Raw genomic sequence first — 17,423 nt, forward strand, 5'->3', positions numbered from 1 at the left:
TTTTTTTTTTTTTTTTTTTTTTTTTTTTGGTGGTTTGTTTTCTTACAACTGAGTCTTGAGTCTTTTAGTATGTTTAGGGTATGTAAGTTCTTTGTCAAGTATGTGACTTTCAATGTTTCTCCCAGTCCATACTTTGTTTTTTCATTTTTCTTAAGTGTCCTTCACAGAGTAAAATATTTTGTTTTGTTGCAGGTCCTGTGGGCTACTGTTCCAATGTCAGCTCATTATTCAAAGCCTTCCTAGTGCTGTTTCTATGTGTTTAATGCATGTACTCCCTCAGGTACTTGTAGTTTTGATGTCTTTGGTACTGAATAGCATCACACTCGTGCATGCACAGTCTAGGGGAAAGCCCAGAAATAGCTTGTGTATGTGTCTCAGGGGTGGCTGTTGGGGACTGAACTCAGGGCTTTCACACTGAGCTGCATTCCCAGCCCCTCTCCCCACTTTTTAAGACCCAGTGTCAGTAAGTTGCCCAGTAAGTTGTGATCCCCTACCTTAACCTCTCAGGATGCTAGGATTACAGGCATACACCACTACACCTGGCTAGAAATTCCTGTCTTGAGTTTTTTGTCCTATAATTTCTCTTGTTCTTTTTGTTCTCTTTGTGGGGTGGGGGCTTTCCTTTTCTCTGTCTGGACACTGTGGATGTAGCTGCCTACCCTGCCATGTACTCCCACATGGTCTGCACCTCTGGGCAAATCAGTGGGAGGACAGAGAGTGCAGAGAAGCCAGAATGGGGCTTCTGCACTGTCTTATTCCAGCCATCGCAGCAGTGCCCCATGGTCGCTTGACTCTGGGCTCAGAGGGGGCATAAGGCAGTCAGGTGGAGAGAGCAGCACATTCTCTCTGCATGTCAGGAGTTCCCTTCTTCTTTTCTTGGGCCACAACTGAAGGAGCTCCCTGTGTGCCCCATTCCCATGTCTGTATGGCCTGGTGACACTAGAGGGGGAAAATGGTCATCTCTCCAAGGGTTTGGTAGTAGGTTGATTCCAGTCTTTTTCCACAGTTCCGTTTACTTTCAAGCTTCTTTGAAGGTAGTGCTCAGTGTGTGCCTTTCAGGCTTTATAGCTGGAATAAACCTGCAGTCTCCTCTCTCTCTGCAGCCACTGATGTCTGTGTTTATTTTCTTCATTTTTATTTTAGGCCTAACTCCCTTCTAGGGGTCACCATATAATTTTGGGGGAAAAATAACTTCATAAATTGTGATTAGGGTTTATCTCAGGTCTAGTATCTTGCCTCGCGAGCTGGCTAGGGTATGCAGAAACTTGTGCCTGCAGTCACAGTTGAGGCCTCAATGGCCCTGTGATGCTATGATGCTCCAGGGCAAGATTACTTCAGCTGCAGGATTACATCCTGGTTCCTTGAGAACCAAGTAGTAATAATAATAAAGATTTCACCTGGGGGGAAGGTCAGACTTCTTATTAACTTGCCATCTCTCTCCACCATAAGATCCTCATTGGTTTAAGATCGCTGCGGTCCTCTGAGTCATCCGATAATCTCCTGACCATTGTCCTCAGTGTAAATGTGATTGCTGAATACCAACATCCTGGCTGCCTCGTGGCCTTTTGTTGCCCGAGAACAACTGGCCATCCCAGATCCCTGTTACACTGCTATTTGTCTCTTGCTCTTTTCGGTGTGCACCCTAACACTTTCAGGAAACTGGGGACTCACTGCAGGGGTCTCTGATATGCCACACGCCTTAATGTTCAGCCAGAGAGTGTCATTTGTGCAGATTGAGGTTGTACTCAGACATCTCCAGCCAGTAAGGCTTCTGCTCTGCCTGCAGAACTCATGTGTACCCAGAAAAAAATATACCGAGGGCCTGCAGCTAGAGTGCACAGACAGATCTGTCTGCAGAGCATAGAAGTTTTGTCCATTTTTACAGTTGCTTTTGGAGAAGTGGACTTCTTGTCCTCAGTTTATCATGCTGGAAGATACTCTCTTGTGGTAACCTTCTGTCAGTGTGACAAAACACCTGAGATAAATAGCTCAGGAGGAGGAAAGCCTTATTTTGGCTGTTTCAGAGGTTTTAGTCATGGCCAGCTGGCCTGTGGCGAGGCAGAGCATCATGGCTGGGATCGTGAAGGAGTGCTGTTCATTCATGGTGGCTGGAAGCAGAGAACAGGAAGAGGAAGGGTCAGAGTCCCCACATCCCATTCAGTGCGCCCGCCCCCGCATGACCTGACTCCCTTCCACTAGGCCCCACCTCCTGGAGGCTTTTCAGCCTCCCACTGATACCCAGGCTGGGATGAAGATGCATGGGGCTTTAGAGGACATTCAAGATCCAAACCACAGCATCTGTGTCTCAGGTTTATGTTTTAAAGTAGGTCTGGGCGGGAGGTGTCACTCAGGTAGAATGCTTGCCTTAGCCCTCTGTTCTGAGCTCTGTGAGGCCCAGGACGTGTTCTGCCAAGTACATCACTGGTGGCCTCTAGCTCAGTCCTGATGCTCAGTGACAGTAAACGTTCGTGCTGAACAAGTGGTAGGTTCTTCATGATGTAGGGTTCATTTTGCCACTATATTTGAGTTTCTTAAATGCACGCCATCAAGTGCCACCTTTCTTTTGCTTGCTTGGCCATTCGTTTATGTGAAGAAGAATGAAGACCATGTGATGCCAGTGTGGGTGTCGCAGTTGTGGTGCTGTGCACACGTAGCTTTAAATGTGATACAGTGGAGGGGAAAACTAAGAGTGGAGCTTGTTACAGTAGTATGTCAGGTTTTAGCTCGAATGTGAAGATCTCTTTTGTTTCTTTAGCTTCGAAATGGAGATGTTAATTCTTCAGTTTTGATGAGTAGATGATTAGGAGGCTGGCACTGTGGTTTGAACCCAGGGGCTCGCTCATGCTAGGCAAGTGCTCTACCTCCGAGCTGTATCTTCAGCCTTTTTAATTTTATTTTTGAGGCAGAGGCTCACTAAGTTCCCTAGGCTGACCTCAAATTAGTGGTCTTCCTCCCTCAGTTTCCCCAGTAGCCTGGAGGCATGTCACCCCACAACCAGGTTGGGGAGATGATTTTCTACTTAGTAGGTCCCTGATGCAAGAAAGTTTTCTACAAGCATTTTTCCCTCTCCGTTGAAATCAGTTTTATCTCTTTCTACGTATCAGCAGAGGAAAAGCTCTTCTTCCACACTTTCAGGCGTTCTTAAGTGATTCTTGCTTACCCCTCTAATACCTGTCACATGGTAGCAGCAAGAAAGAAATAGGGATTGAAAAAATGTTAAACATTGTTAAGATCCACTGACTGCCAAAGGTGAAGGCTGCCTTATTGCATTTAACCTGCCAAGAAAAATCAGGAAATAGCTTTGCAGCAAAACCCAATTGTTTTCCTGATAGTTTAATAAGGTTAATTATAAATAAGTCTCTCTGGTTTTATAGTCAAGTTGACACATTTTTATTGGTTTCTCCTTATTATCCAAATGATATTCTAACTTGATAACCATCTGCAGGCTCTTAGGTTGCTGCCAAATCTTGAAAGGAAGCTTAATCACTGTCCAGATGAAGGCTGAATTACAAACTGGCCCCATCAGTGTGTGTGTGGAACCCACAGGGAACACCTCATCTCCATGCCCAATTCCATGGGAGATAAAGCAGCTCCTGTGGTGCTTCTTACCTAAGCAGGAGGCAGACAAAGGAAGCAGGAGAAAACACCTGTAACCTCTGGGAAGCTGAGGCAGAAGCATCACCGTGAGTTCAAGGCCAGCCTGAACTACATAGTAAGACCCTGTCTCAAAAACGAAAGAAAAAAAGCAGGAAAATAGTCTAGAAAAAAAAAGTAGGCTGAAGCATGGGCATGTACACTTCATTTGGGAAAAGATGATGTGATTGATATCTGCGTGCAGGGGTGTGAGTTTGGACAGGCAGGCTGCACACGCTGTAGGTTGAGTTTTGGACTCTTTAACTGGTTTCAGATCCCTTGTGTTGCTTGGTTTCAGTAGGGTTTACATACTTGTGAAAATTTCTCTGAACCTCAGTGTTCTCCTGACTTCGATTTGGCTTTTTGAGAATTGAATAACCTTATTAAGTACCTGCTACAGTATTGGGCCTTTGGTGAGGGGTAGCAGATGCATAGCTCTGTTACTTTGCCCTAGATTTCTAAAGGCCTTGAATGCCACTTTAACAATTAAAACTGTGCTGATGTTTCAGTTACACTCACTTTCTGGTAAATGTTAAATTACTTCAGCCGAGAGAAAGTGTTCACTTTCATAGCATTGAAGCAAAGTCCTTATGAGAAAACAATGTACGGTACTGAGTATTCTTACAGTACAGGTGCCCAGCCTTCCAGCTTCCCTGGAGTACACTGAGTGTATATACAATAGAGAATATAGTGGATGTATATGAGTAACAGATCTTTTAAAAAAGTATTTTTATTATAATAAGAAATAGGACAGCATAGATACAACTAATGGAATATTTGACCTTGCCTTTGTGAAACTAATGCAACAGTGTTGAGTTTGACAGAAGCAGATGCAGTTCTCAGTGAGTTCTCAAGGTGCTTGTCAAATTTTTGATCTGATTTTACTGTGTGCTACATCGTTTGAAATAGTTGTTCAAAAGGCTGGGTATAGTGGTGCATACCTGTAATCCCAGCATTTGGGAAACTGAGGCAGGAGGAGCACCATGAGTTTGAGGCCAGCCTGGGCTACATAGTGAGTTCAAGACCAACCTGAACTACACAGTGAGACCCTATCTCAAAAAAACAAACAAAAAATTGTACTGCTAAAAATGATGCTACAGATAAGGTATGATTGTGCAGTGAGCAATGATCTTCTCTGGGAAGTCTTATAAAAGTGTACTGAAAGCTTGAGACATTTCTAACTACACGGATGGACTTTGTTAAGTGAAATCGAGCACACTTGTTTAAATACCGTGTTGTTTCTCTGCTGTGAGAAACCAAAAGTGTAAATAAGGACCAAAATATAATAGATATTGGGAAATGGGAGGAAAATATGCATATGAGGAGGGAAACAAGGAAGAGGGAAGGGAAAAGGAACGAAGGGACAAGAAAAAAGAATAGAAGGAAAAATAGAAACAGAACTTTGTAAATAAGGAGGGGAAGAGGGGTTGAAGGAGGGGAGGGGAATGGGGAAAAAAGCAGCAGCAAGATACATCATGTACAGGCACAAATCTCTAGGATGAATGTTATGTATATCTAAAAGATATCAATAAAATTTTTTAAACGCAAAAAACTTTTTTTTTAAAAAGAAACTGCACTCTGGAAAGCTGAGGCAGGAGGATCACAAGTTTGAACCCAATCTAGACAATTTATTGACCCTCTTATCAAAATTTTAAAAAATCTTTTTTTAAAGAGCTGAGCATGTAACCCAGTGGAAAGGCCCTGAGTTCAGTCCCCAATACCAAAAAGAAAAAAAGTCTAGTAAGGAGACACAGTCAGATTTTTCTTTGAGTTGAACGGTTGCAACAAGCAACCACTTTCCTAGTATTCGCATTCTTATATATGTAATTATAATACCCTGAGCCTGAAAAGGTTGGTACATTTTTTGTACTTCCTTAACTACAGCTGCAAAAAAACTGTTTCGCTGGCCAAGCCACACTTACAGTGCCATCTGCTCACGCAGGGTCCGTTTTCTGAGAGTGTGACCCATGCAGGAAGTGGACTTTAGCACTGCACCTCCCGCTGCGCACTTTCAGTGCCTGCCTGCCCAGTCTGCTGGAGCCCTGCACAGTGGGACCCTGAAAATATGACTGAAAAGCACACAATACTATTACAAGTCTGTAACCTCGTGGGGCCATGTTACTACTGCCCAGGGACCCATTGCAACTCTACAGCCTCTGGTCGGACATACCTGCGAACATTATAAGATGGGTGCACTTTGTTCCTTGGGACAAAACTATAGAGGTTTAGTTTAGTAGCAGCTAAGAAGGATTTGTTAGTTTTTTCTTTAAATAAAATGGGCATGTGCTTTCTCTCATAAAGAACGCGGAACTTACCATCCCAGTCGTTCTCAGGGTTAGCGACGCAGTGGGCTCTGGAGCTGCTTCCTCTGGGAAGCCTAGTGCTCCACCCATGCCGCACCACTGCTGTTCTATGCCCTCCAGCCCTGCCCCTGCTCGCTCTGCTCTGCTCTGTCACTAAGAGTTTGGCCACTGTAAGGGGAGTCACACGGTAGCTGTCTTGTGACTCATTCATTTCATTTAGCATAATGTCCTCAAGATTCATCTGTTTTATAGCATGTGACTGGATTGTTTTCTAAATTATATATATATATATATATATATATATATATATATGGCACAGTTTATATATGGCACATATATATATATGGCACTATTTATGCATAATTCAGCTTATTTCTACCTCTGACTATTGTGAATAATGCTGCAGTGGACATGAGTGTGTAAATATCCTTTTGAGATCTTGTTTTCAATTCTTTTGGATACATAGCCAGAATTGGGATTGCCAGGTTACATGATAATTCTGTTCTTGCTTTTTTCAGAGAGGATATCACTGTTTTGCCCAGACTAGCCTTGAGCTCTTGGGCTTAAATGGGTCTCCTGTCTAAACCTACCAAGTAGCTAGGACTAAGGTGTGCATCTCTGGACCTGGGCCATATTTCTACTTTTTTTGAGGAACGCCCATACTGTTTTCCACAGTGGCTAAAACACTGCATTCCCTCACATAGTGCCGGAGGGTCCTACTTTCCCCACATTTTCATCAGAACATGTTTTTCCAGGGTTCTTTTGAAAGTGGCCATCCTAAAATAGGTGTGAAGTGATAGCTCATCGTGTTTTGATTTGTAGTTCTCTGATGCTGAGTCTTTTGATGTCTTTTCATATGTTTGGTGACCATTTCCTTTTGTTTGTTTGTATGAGACAGGGTCCTGCTATGTAGTTTAGGCTGGCCTTGAACTCACTGTGTCGACCGGACTGACCTTGAATTCATGGCAGTCTTCCTGCTTCAGCTTCCTGAGTGCTGGGATTACAGGCATGTGCCACCATGCCCAGCTTGTTGGCCATTTCTGTGTCTTCTTTGGAGACTTGTCTATTCAAGTCCTTTGTCCATTTTAAAATGTAATTATTTGGGTGTTTTTTTTTTAATTGTTGCAGAGTTCTATATGCTGGAGATGAACTCTTTTTCCGATACATGGTTTACAAGTATTTTCTCCCATTCCATTTTTCACTCTGTTGAGTGTTTCCTTTGCTGTGTTAAGTTTGAAGAAATCCCATTTGTCTGTTTTTGGTGTCAGATCCAAGAAGTCGTTGCTGGATCTAACGTCATTAAGCTTCCCGAACACCATGGTTTCTTTTATGATAACCACAGTTTCTGGTTGTATATTTAGGTTTTTAACCAGTATTAGTCCTTTCTTATAGTATTCTTTATATTTTGAGTGGGGAATAAGCAAAATTTTTATTAATAGGATGTTAGGAATATGTGATGTTTATTAACCTTTCCTTCTGTCCCTCCTGACTTCCTGTCTTCTTTCCAGCTTGACCCTCACAGACTCAGGCATATTTTGGTTCACACTTGCCATGACTTTAGTTAGTAGGATGATAGGGAATTCATTTTCACATGTTCTTGTTTGTCCCTTGATTAGCAGGAAGAAGATGAGCCTTAAATCTGAACGCCGAGGAATTCATGTGGATCAGTCGGAGCTCCTGTGCAAGAAAGGATGTGGTTACTATGGCAACCCCGCTTGGCAGGGCTTCTGCTCCAAGTGCTGGAGGGAGGAGTACCACAAAGCCAGGCAAAAGCAGATTCAGGAAGACTGGGAGCTGGCAGAGCGGTAAAGGACTCTAGGGGCGGTGTAACGGTGTTGTAACTGTCTTATCTTCTGTCTCTCTCTCTCTCTTTCTCTCTTTCTCCCTCCTTCTCTCTCTCTCTCTTTCTTTTGTTTTGCTTTTCTGAGACAGGGATTTGCTGTGTAGTTCAGGCTGAACTTACTACATAGCCTTGGCTGGCCTTGAACTTGCAGTGATCCTCTTGCCTCAGCCTCCTGAACGCTAGGATTACAGGTGTGCGCCACCACGCCCAGCCAGTTCTTTCATTTAGACAGTAAGGCCCTCCAGTAGAAGGGGGAGATAGCATGCTTTCTGGTGAAGAGTAAGCGAGGTCACGTGTATGCTGTACCTAGCTCCGGCTGGGCACGGCAGCCTGAAGCATATTTCCCTCACTCCTGTGCACATCCAGCATGGCATGTGGCGCAACAGTAAAGCACAGAGTAGTGGAAACCTGTTGATTTCCTTGTGCTATGGAAATTAACTTTTCCTTAAAAATGAGATTTGTTAGTCAAAGTAGTTTGTATTACCTAGAGATAGGATTGTGGCACAGTTGGAAGATGGAGCCGCTGGTGAGCACGGGGACTAATGTTACGCCTTTGCCAAGCTCCCTAGAAACTGTAAAACTGTCTCATTAGAAGAAGGTCAAACCAGCCGGACAACTTCTGCTAGTTTTCTGTATCTCATCAGCCAGTGTTGAGTGGCTGAAACGCTAGCATCTGTGTTGAGCTCAGAATTATAAAGCTCACTCCTTGCTTTGGTGCCTGTGGTCGATCAAACAGAAAATACAGACACAGAGCATCAGCAGTTTCCTCGGGCTTCCCCGGGCTCCTGACACTGTATTAGTGGCTCCTGTCTCACAAAGAAGGTGGAGGCCATGGGGCATGAATCCCCCCAGCTCCTCCCTTTCCATGGCTCTGTGTTAGGTTCTGTCTCCGAGAAAGGTGTGCCCCTGTCCCGTCCTACGACTAGCACCACCTCCACTTCTGATGTTTGTTTCTGTTTCTTAACTGCTTCCACTTGTGACCATGCTTGAGATGTCCTACAACAGTCTTTTCCTCAAACAATTTTGAAGTTTTAAAAACATGAATTACCCTTTTGTAAATTTTGATTTTCATTAGTTCATATTCGCAGTACATGATGATCACTTCCATCGCGGTACAGGTATCCAACAGTATTTCTTGCATTTGAGCAAGACTCAGAAGTGCCTGTACTGCCTGTCAGGACAGTGATTGCAGGGCCTGCCCTCGGAGTCCCTGTCCCGCTGGCAGTGTGACCGAGTCTGCTTTGCTCACGTGCCCTCAGTGCTGTGGCGGCTGTCTGCCTCAGCGCTCTTTGGAAGCCTCTAGAGGGTGCTTGAGAGTTCCCCAGGGAGCTGGGATTCACTCCTTTCCTGTCCCCAGCATTGTCCTTCTGTGTCAGCTGCTGGCCTCCTGTGTATCCAGTTAGTGAAGACACCCTGGAGCCCTTCTTAATCTCTCCGTTAGCCCTGAGCAAGTTCTGTTTATTCCAGTTCTGAAAAGTCTTAGTGATTTCATCCTTTCTGCTTCTGTTTTGTAGGCCTTTATTTTGTCTCTTAAACTTTGTCATTTACTGGACTCCTGATGGTTATTTCTGTCATGAGTCTCCCCCCGCTCAGTTGTTCACGCTGCTACTTGCATTATTTTTCTGAGGCATAGAGCTGATAGGGATACTTTCTTGGGCCTTATAATCACCCTTGGTTTCTTGCCAAATAGTGAACTCCAGAATAATAGTTGGCTTCACGGCCAGGGCTCTGTTCCCTGTGGCACTTTCCCATGTACCAGCGTCACAGCCCATCACATTCTCGGTCCTCTGCGCACACCGAGCTTGCTGTGACACGGCGCACACTTTCACACTTGGGGTTTCTTCTCTTTTCACGCACAGGATCCTGTTTCTCCCCTAAGCCCAGATGTCACCATTATGAAAACTTCAGACTCCCCGAGCAGTTAAGTTGTTCTGTCCTCTGTTCTCTCAGAACTTGATTTCTGCTCTCTTCTATAAGAATTGGCCATTAGACGGTAATTATTTGCTTATCTGTCTCTCCATCTCAATTTGAGCTTATTGGAGAAAAGGACAGTGATGGCGAACCTTTTAAAGCTTTTGGTGATAACAAACAGCTGGGTACAGCACACATGCCATAGGTTCACCACTCCTGAGCTAGGCTGTTCCACATAACCGTAACACAGTTCCCAAGGCACGTAACACACAGAGACGTACCCATCTGAAGCCTGTAGAAGCACATGTACTGTGGCCTTCTATCAGAGACCTCAGACCCACTGGGCGCATGTTTCCTCTAGTCATAACATTTTTAGATCCTCCTGAACTGAGTGGTAGCCTTTAGATACAAGGGCAACTTGGATACTGTCTAGATCATTTATAATCCTCTCTTGAATTTCAGGCTTCAGAGGGAGGAGGAAGAGGCCTTTGCCAGCAGTCAGAGCAGCCAGGGGGCCCAGTCGCTCACATTTTCCAAGTTTGAAGAAAAGAAAACGAACGAGAAGACGCGCAAGGTTACCACTGTGAAGAAATTCTTCAGTGCTTCTTCCAGGGTCGGATCCAAGAAGGGTAACTTTCTAATGCTCTTTTATTCTTCTCTGGCTGAGTGAGATGCAGAGTAGATCTGCAGTGCATGTGGTGGGCACAGCTTTCTGTTTCTGTTAACTTTTAGGGAACACCAGCCCAGATTTGAAACCAAAGTCAAGTTTGGGGGCCAGACGGTATATGAATAATTCTGTCTTTGCTTGGAGGCCATTGTGTTTAGAGAAACTTGTTTATTCTATAAGGGGAATAAAGACAATTAAAATCTCTACTTTATAAAATCCACTCCTGTCCAGATGAGTGTGTCTTTGTGGTTTTATATTTTGGATCTTTATTTGTCCCCTTTGTGTAATACCCTCACTGTCCGCAGCTCATAGGAGTGGCTGCTTGAAGGCTTGAAAGTCCTCTGAGGGGTTTTCCTTCCTTCTGAGAGACAGCTTGTGTCTTAGGGAAATGTACGGAGAACAGATAAGAAAAGGGTCACTGTGCCTCTGGGGGGAGGAAAGTGACTCATTAGGTATTTTTTAGTGCGTGAATTTGTACGTAGATGACCTTGTTCCTCCTGTTTCCTTATATGCTGTACAGCCGCAGGAGGTAGTCAGTAACGCTGTGGTCATTCTGCCACCCAAGGGGCCTAGTGTGGAGCAGGAGGAGAACCTGTGTTAGGGCCCCATCTCTGAACCTCGAGTTGCTACTGAGGGATTATAGGGTTCGTTGAAGACGGTAACAGACTGGGAGGAGCTGTCTTCTCAGAGCCCCATTTCTTGTGATCCAGATGCCACCGCAGGGTAACTTGGCCTGCTGAAGGCGGGAGAATGCATAATAGTACTGCCCTTAAGACTCTTCCAGGGCTGGAAGAGCTCAGCAGCACAAGCGCCTGCTTGGCAAGCGTAAGGTTCTGAGTTCGAGTCCTGATACCTCCCCTCAAAAAAAGACTCTTCCAGGCACAGTAACTGTTGCTACTTTCTTTTGTTTTATTGAGAGGAAATATTGTTTATAACAAAAACATACACTTCTCTTTAGGAAATGCATACGTTTAGCTGGTCACAGTGGCACATGCCAGCTACTAGGGAGGCTGAGGCAGAAAGGTCCCCTGGCCCCAGAAGTTCAAGGGTAGGCTGGGTACTATAGTCAGATCCTGTCTCATAAACTATGAAAAGAGAAATACACTTTTAAATAATCTTTTTATTCTCATGATTAATTTGGAGTAACTTTCTGGTTGTCTAGAATGTTCTGGCTCAGGCTTTATTTATTAGAAGCTGGTGTAGTACAGTGGATAAAGGAATAGGCTTTGGACTCACTCCAGCTTTGCTGTTTGTTAGCTGCATAACCTTGGGCAGGCTGATCTGTCTGAGGCCCGTCTGTCCTGAGGGGAAGGTAATACCTGCCAGAGCCATGCTGATGAGAGCTGAGTGAGCTGGTGTGCGGAAGGGCTTAGCCCAGTGCTGACAAACACAGTAAATCTCCAAAAAGAAGTGTTAGCATTTTAAAATGCAGTGTCTTTCTGTTGGAGTAATCTCTGCTGATAAGAAGCTCAAGGCCGTTGATCAAAGCCACCCACTCCTGTTTAGTTTCAGTTCTGTTTCTTGCTACGGACACATCTCATAACCTTAAGAATTTATGCTATGCAATGAAATGGTATATATTTATTATAGCAGATGAAATAGAAAAAGAATTATAAAGCTGTCCGCTTTAACTGCCCCATTACACAAATAGCACTATGAAAATCCATAAAGTTTCACTAATTTACCCAAGGTTGTTTTGTTTTGTTTTTTTGTTTTTTTGTTTTTCTCCGGTACCGGGAACCGAACTCACGACCTTGCGCTTGCCAGGCAGGCGCTTTTTGCCGCTGAGCTAAATCCCCAGCCCCCTACCCAAGGTTATATAATGAATTGGTGGATTAGAACTTAGGTCTCCTAACTCCCTGTTCAAGTTTTCTGCATTTTACCTCAAATATGTATATAATTTAGAAAACTAGTTCATATATATAAAGTACTAAATATATATGTATTAAATAAGGTTTCTGTTGCTTAGGTACACAATGTAGTCATGTATTTTTCCTGACTCCCTCAGTGGTTTAAAAAAATCATGTCCTAAAAACATTTGTACAGTGTGGATTATATTATAGAAAGAAGCTTCATAATCCAGTCCAGAGCCTGTAATTTTCATTGTAAAAACTTGTATACAGAATGCTTTTTACCTTTTTTTTTTTCTTTTGAAAATATCTTCGTCTCTAAAAAAGGGGGTGTCCCTGCATGGAAAGTGCTTATCAAGCTGGACATGGTGGTGCATGCCTATAATCCCAGCACTTGGGAGGCTGAGACAGAAGGGTACTTGCGAGTTCGAGACCAGCCTGGGCTACCAAGTGAGCTCAAGGCCAGCCTGAGCTGCATAGAGAGACCCTGTCTCAAAAACAAACAAAAAAAAAGAAAAAAAGAAAGTGCTTATCTGTGGGAGTGCTTTCATTCTGTGGTCTGGGGAGGTTGTGTGTGTATGACACTAAGGATAGAACCTAGGACCTTGTACATGTTAGGCAAGTACTCTACTCCAGAGTTATATCCCCAGGCCTTCTTAAATTTTATTTTTAGACAAAACATTGCTAAATAACCCAGGTTGGCCTCAAACTTGTGATCCTCCTGCCTCAGTCTCCCAAATACCCGGGATTGCAGGTATACACCATTGTGCCTAGCTGTCTGGGGAGGTCTCGGTTCTGGCATACATATCTGGCATCAGGGAATCATATTCACTTTGGCATATTCCTTTGTTAATTGGCCTTATCTTAATTGCTAGATTTGTACCTTAGATTTTTACCTCTGTAGTTGTTTTTATATATAGAAAGCTTCAAGTATTTAAAAATACTTCATGTTGGAAAGGAAGATGCTCTTGGATCTTCGTTTCCCAGATTACTGTTTAACTTTGGCAGATGAACTTTTCATTTCAGCCTGGTTACTTGTTGGATTGTTGTGTATGGGTAAGGTTAGCCTATATATGCTATGTATATAGCTTTTTTTTTTTTTTTTTCTTTTCAGTACCAGGGATTGAACCTAGACCCTTGCGCATACTGGGCAAGTGCTCTACCACTGGGCCACATACCCAGCCCTGCTAAAAGAAGTTTTAACTCATTAGGTCAGGACTAGAAATAGACGTTTTGGTATTCTGTATTCTTTATTTTACTTCTTCGTGAATCTGTATAAAGGGTATTAAGAAACTTGATGACAGTCTTGCAGCTTTTCTGTAAATCTGAAGTTTCTTCAAAATAAACTATAATCCTCCGGCATTCAATGCCATTCCAAGAGCTGAATTTCAGATGTTAATTAAATAGAAGCTTTGTGTTAATTACATTGTGCAAGGAGTCACTAACGACTTGCTACTTCAATCATGAGGGCCTTTAGCACTTGGATGAAACTAAGGCAACTTATGATTCCCAAAGCTAAATTTGGAACCAATTTTATACTTGTGCCTATTTTTATAGTTATTTTTCCAGTTGACTCTGGTTGCATTTTTTTTACTCTGAATATTATTTATCTTTGCTTATGAAGTTTATATTATAAATCACCTTGTATATTATGTCTAGTAGAATGCACAGTTCTTCCCTTGGATCCAGGGTATTGTTCGACGGCCCCCAAATGTACCAAAGTCTGCAGGTGCTCAGGTGTCTGGTATCAGGTGACTAAGTATTTGTATATGACCTACACAATCTTCTCCTATACTTAAATTATCTGTGGGTGACTTACAGTACCTAATACAGTATAAATACTGTAAATATTTACTGTAAAATAAAGAGCTGTTAGCCTGTACTGTGTTGTTTAGGGAATCATAAGAGACAGAAGTTAGGACCTGTCCAATTCATCTCAACCTGAGGGTGCGGGATCTGTGCATATGGATGGCCAGCCGCATTTAGAACGTGTCTTTCTGACCCTCATTGCCTAGGACTGAGGGAAGTTTTTATGTTTTTGGCTTTTCCTCCTAACACCAAATACATGGTGTCTTTTATTCTCTAACACCAACTGCATATTCAGCAGTTCAGTCCTATTCTAATACTACCCACAGTAGCAGAGACCTCCGAGGTTAAGGCTCTCAGTCTTACAAGAAGGTCCCCATTGTCACCTGGGTGGTCTGTGGCACCTGTACTTCTCACCCACAAGTTACAAGGAAACCCCTTTTGACAAATACCATCATTTGCTACAATAAATCACAGAACTCAGGAAAACACCTTACATGTTTGCCAGTGTGTTGTGAAGGACACGACCCAGCAGCAGACCAATGAAGGGAATGTGTGCCCTCTGGCACGCTGCCCTCCCAGCTCCTCAGTGTATTCACCGGCCAGAAGCTGTCTGAACTTTGTTGTTTAGGGCTTTTATGGATGTTTCATTACGTAAGCATGATGGTTAGTTAATTCATTGGCCATTGGTGACTTAAAATCTCCAGACCCTCTTCCCTTCCCAATGTTTGGAGCATAGGGCTAAACATGCTCACCTGGTTTTCTTTGTTTTTGTTTTTTGTTTTTTTTTTGAGACAGGGTCTCACTGTGCAGTTCAGGCTGGCCTTGAACTCACTATATAGCCCAGGCTGGCCTCAAACTCACGGTGATCCTCCTGCCTCTTGCCTCCCAAGTGCTGGGATTATAGGCATGTCCCACCACACCCGGCTCACCTTCTAATCACAGGGCTGGTTCCTCTGGTGACCAGTCCCTTCCAGAAGCTGTCGGGGCCAGGGTGATAAAGGGGCTCTTTATGGACAACAGACAGGCCCATCAGTCAGGAAATCCCAAGGGTTTTAGGACCTCTGTGCCAGGAGCCTGGGCCAAAGGTGAAGTATATATTCCTTAAACTACAGACTGTCTCCCTCTCACCTGTGTTATATAACAATAGAACTGTAATATCCTACTGAGCTCTCCTTTTAGATTATCTAAGAAACGTGGAGGTTTTGGTACACTTAAAATATTAGGATATAAAATAGGTTTTTCACTAGACTAGAAATAGTATTAACCATCTTGACTTTTAAATATTCCTCAAATAAACTTATTGGTGAAGATTTTACTTTCACAGGGTTACTTAGAATATCAGTTGATTTAGTATGTGATCTGCCTTTCAAGCAGCCTTTCATAGTAGGTTCTCAGCTGATACTCGTTGGTTGATTTAGATTGACTGACTGAGATGGAGTCTTGCTGTGTTGCCCAGCCCAGCCTTAAATTGCTAGGTTCATGCAGTTCTTCCTCAGCTTCTTGAGTAGCTAAGACTGCAGGCACGTGTGACCTTACCTGGCTCATTGTTGTTTTAAATAGGAATAAACAGATGCTATATTAATAAAAAGATGTCATGATATCGTTATGAAGAACTTAGGCTTGGGGAGCAGGCAAACCTGCATTCAGATCCCATCTCTTATTAGACCATGACTTTGAGCACTTAGTGATTTAATCTGTCCAGCTCAGTGTATTCATGCACAGAATAAAACCATCTGTCTAACGAAATGGTTAAGGATTAATGAGAATGACTAACGAAGCACAGGATCTGACGTATAGGAGATCCTTAGTGAGTGACCACTGTACATGTATTGTCATTATAATTCAAGAGCTATGTTCTGCTGGGAGAGTTTTTAGAGTGGGGAATGGAAGGCTTGTAATCATGGTTGACTGGATATACTTGAAATACGTGCTTTGTTTCTGTGTTACAACACAGGATGATTTTAAATTGAAGAGCAAGCAGTTGCCCCTGGGGCCCTACCCAAAACTGTAACTATAATGTAAGCGAGGTGGTTCTTTTCCAGTTTCCTTCTTCACTTCCTTCATCTTACATGCTAAGCCCTCGTCCCATTCCTGAGCATCCCGAACCCGAACTGTCACCCAAACCGGTCACTTTCTACCTGTAAGCCAAATGTCTGTTGTCTTAGTAGGGGTTGATTTTTAGGAAGGTTGGCGAGAAACAGCCAACTATCAATTTTAGTGATTTATACTAATTTATAGCTAGCTAATATAATTTTCACTTACATTTTAAGAGGTTTTTTAAAACCACTTACCATTCTAATTACTTAAATGCAGGATGATCAAATGTTGCATTTTTTTTCTTTAATTTTTATAAGATAATATAACATGAAATATGAAAATGACAATTTTATCAAATTTATTCAATACAAGAATCAACTGGTTGAAATGACACCTGCCCAAGTGACACTCAGGATAGTATGTAAACAAACACGCCACCCAGGTGACTTTCAGAGTAAACTCTTCAGTGAAAAGTATTTGTGGGAGGGGAGTATGCATAAGCAAAATAATAAAGGACGTGGTCAGGGTTTTCTACCCTTGGCTAGCTGGCAAGGGATTGATGTCCTAGGAAGAGCTGGCTGGCAGTCTTCTCTTTGACAGGTGGAGACGATAGTTGCGTAGGAGAGCTCGGATTTTGGACCAATGCATGTAAACCTGGGTTCAAATTCTAGCATTTATCCCTTAAATAACTATAATATCATTCAAGTTTCTGAACTTCAAAAAGTATTACCTGGTGAGCTTTTGAGGACTGGACAAAATAATATTGTAAAAGTACTTAGTACATAGTATACATGTCTTATATGTACATTATTACTATTATTTTGTCATATGGAATGTGCATTTATTTTAGGTATTCTGTAAACTTTAGTTCAGTCAGGCTGGTAGATAGCCTTGTTTAAGTGTTTTGTTCTTACTGATTTTTTAAATCTTCTGTTTTATCAAAAATTGCTAAGAGAAGAAGGTTTGAAGGGAGAGGAGGGGAATGGGAAAAAAAGAAACAAGATGTATCAGGTACAGGTACAAATTCTCTATGATGGGTGTTATTGTGTATATCTAAAATATACCAATAAAATAAAAAATACAGAAATATACAACAAAACAGTAAAAAGTTACTAAGAGAACAGTATTGAAATCTTTTTTTTTCTTTTTGATAATGGGGAGCCCAAGGCCTTTGTACCTAGTTACAACCTGCCCGGCTTTTTAAAAGAAAAAAATTTTTTTTTTAAATTTTGAGACAGAGTAATACTAAGTCATTAAATTGCCCAGGCTGGCCTTGAACTTGTAGTTCTCCTCCTCATCTTTCTAGTGTTGGGGCTGCAGGTGTGTGCCACCACACCTGGCATTGCCTTTTTTTTTTTTTTTTTTTTTTT

General features: G+C 42.6%; 1 protein-coding gene across 1 annotated transcript in view; it reads left to right on the plus strand.

Moving 5' to 3' along the window:
• Rabgef1 (RAB guanine nucleotide exchange factor (GEF) 1) overlaps positions 1 to 17,423 on the plus strand; it is a gene marked incomplete in the record, with an annotated part of 67,413 nt that overhangs the window by 18,481 nt on the left and 31,509 nt on the right. The window contains 2 exon segments of the mRNA XM_005396718.2: positions 7,553 to 7,741; positions 10,153 to 10,319. Of these exon segments, the coding sequence (XP_005396775.2) occupies positions 7,563 to 7,741; positions 10,153 to 10,319 (346 nt within the window).

The sequence above is a fragment of the Chinchilla lanigera genome, unplaced genomic scaffold (assembly GCF_000276665.1).
Source record: "Chinchilla lanigera isolate Chin_1 unplaced genomic scaffold, ChiLan1.0 scaffold00055, whole genome shotgun sequence".
Classification (NCBI taxonomy): domain Eukaryota; kingdom Metazoa; phylum Chordata; class Mammalia; order Rodentia; family Chinchillidae; genus Chinchilla; species Chinchilla lanigera.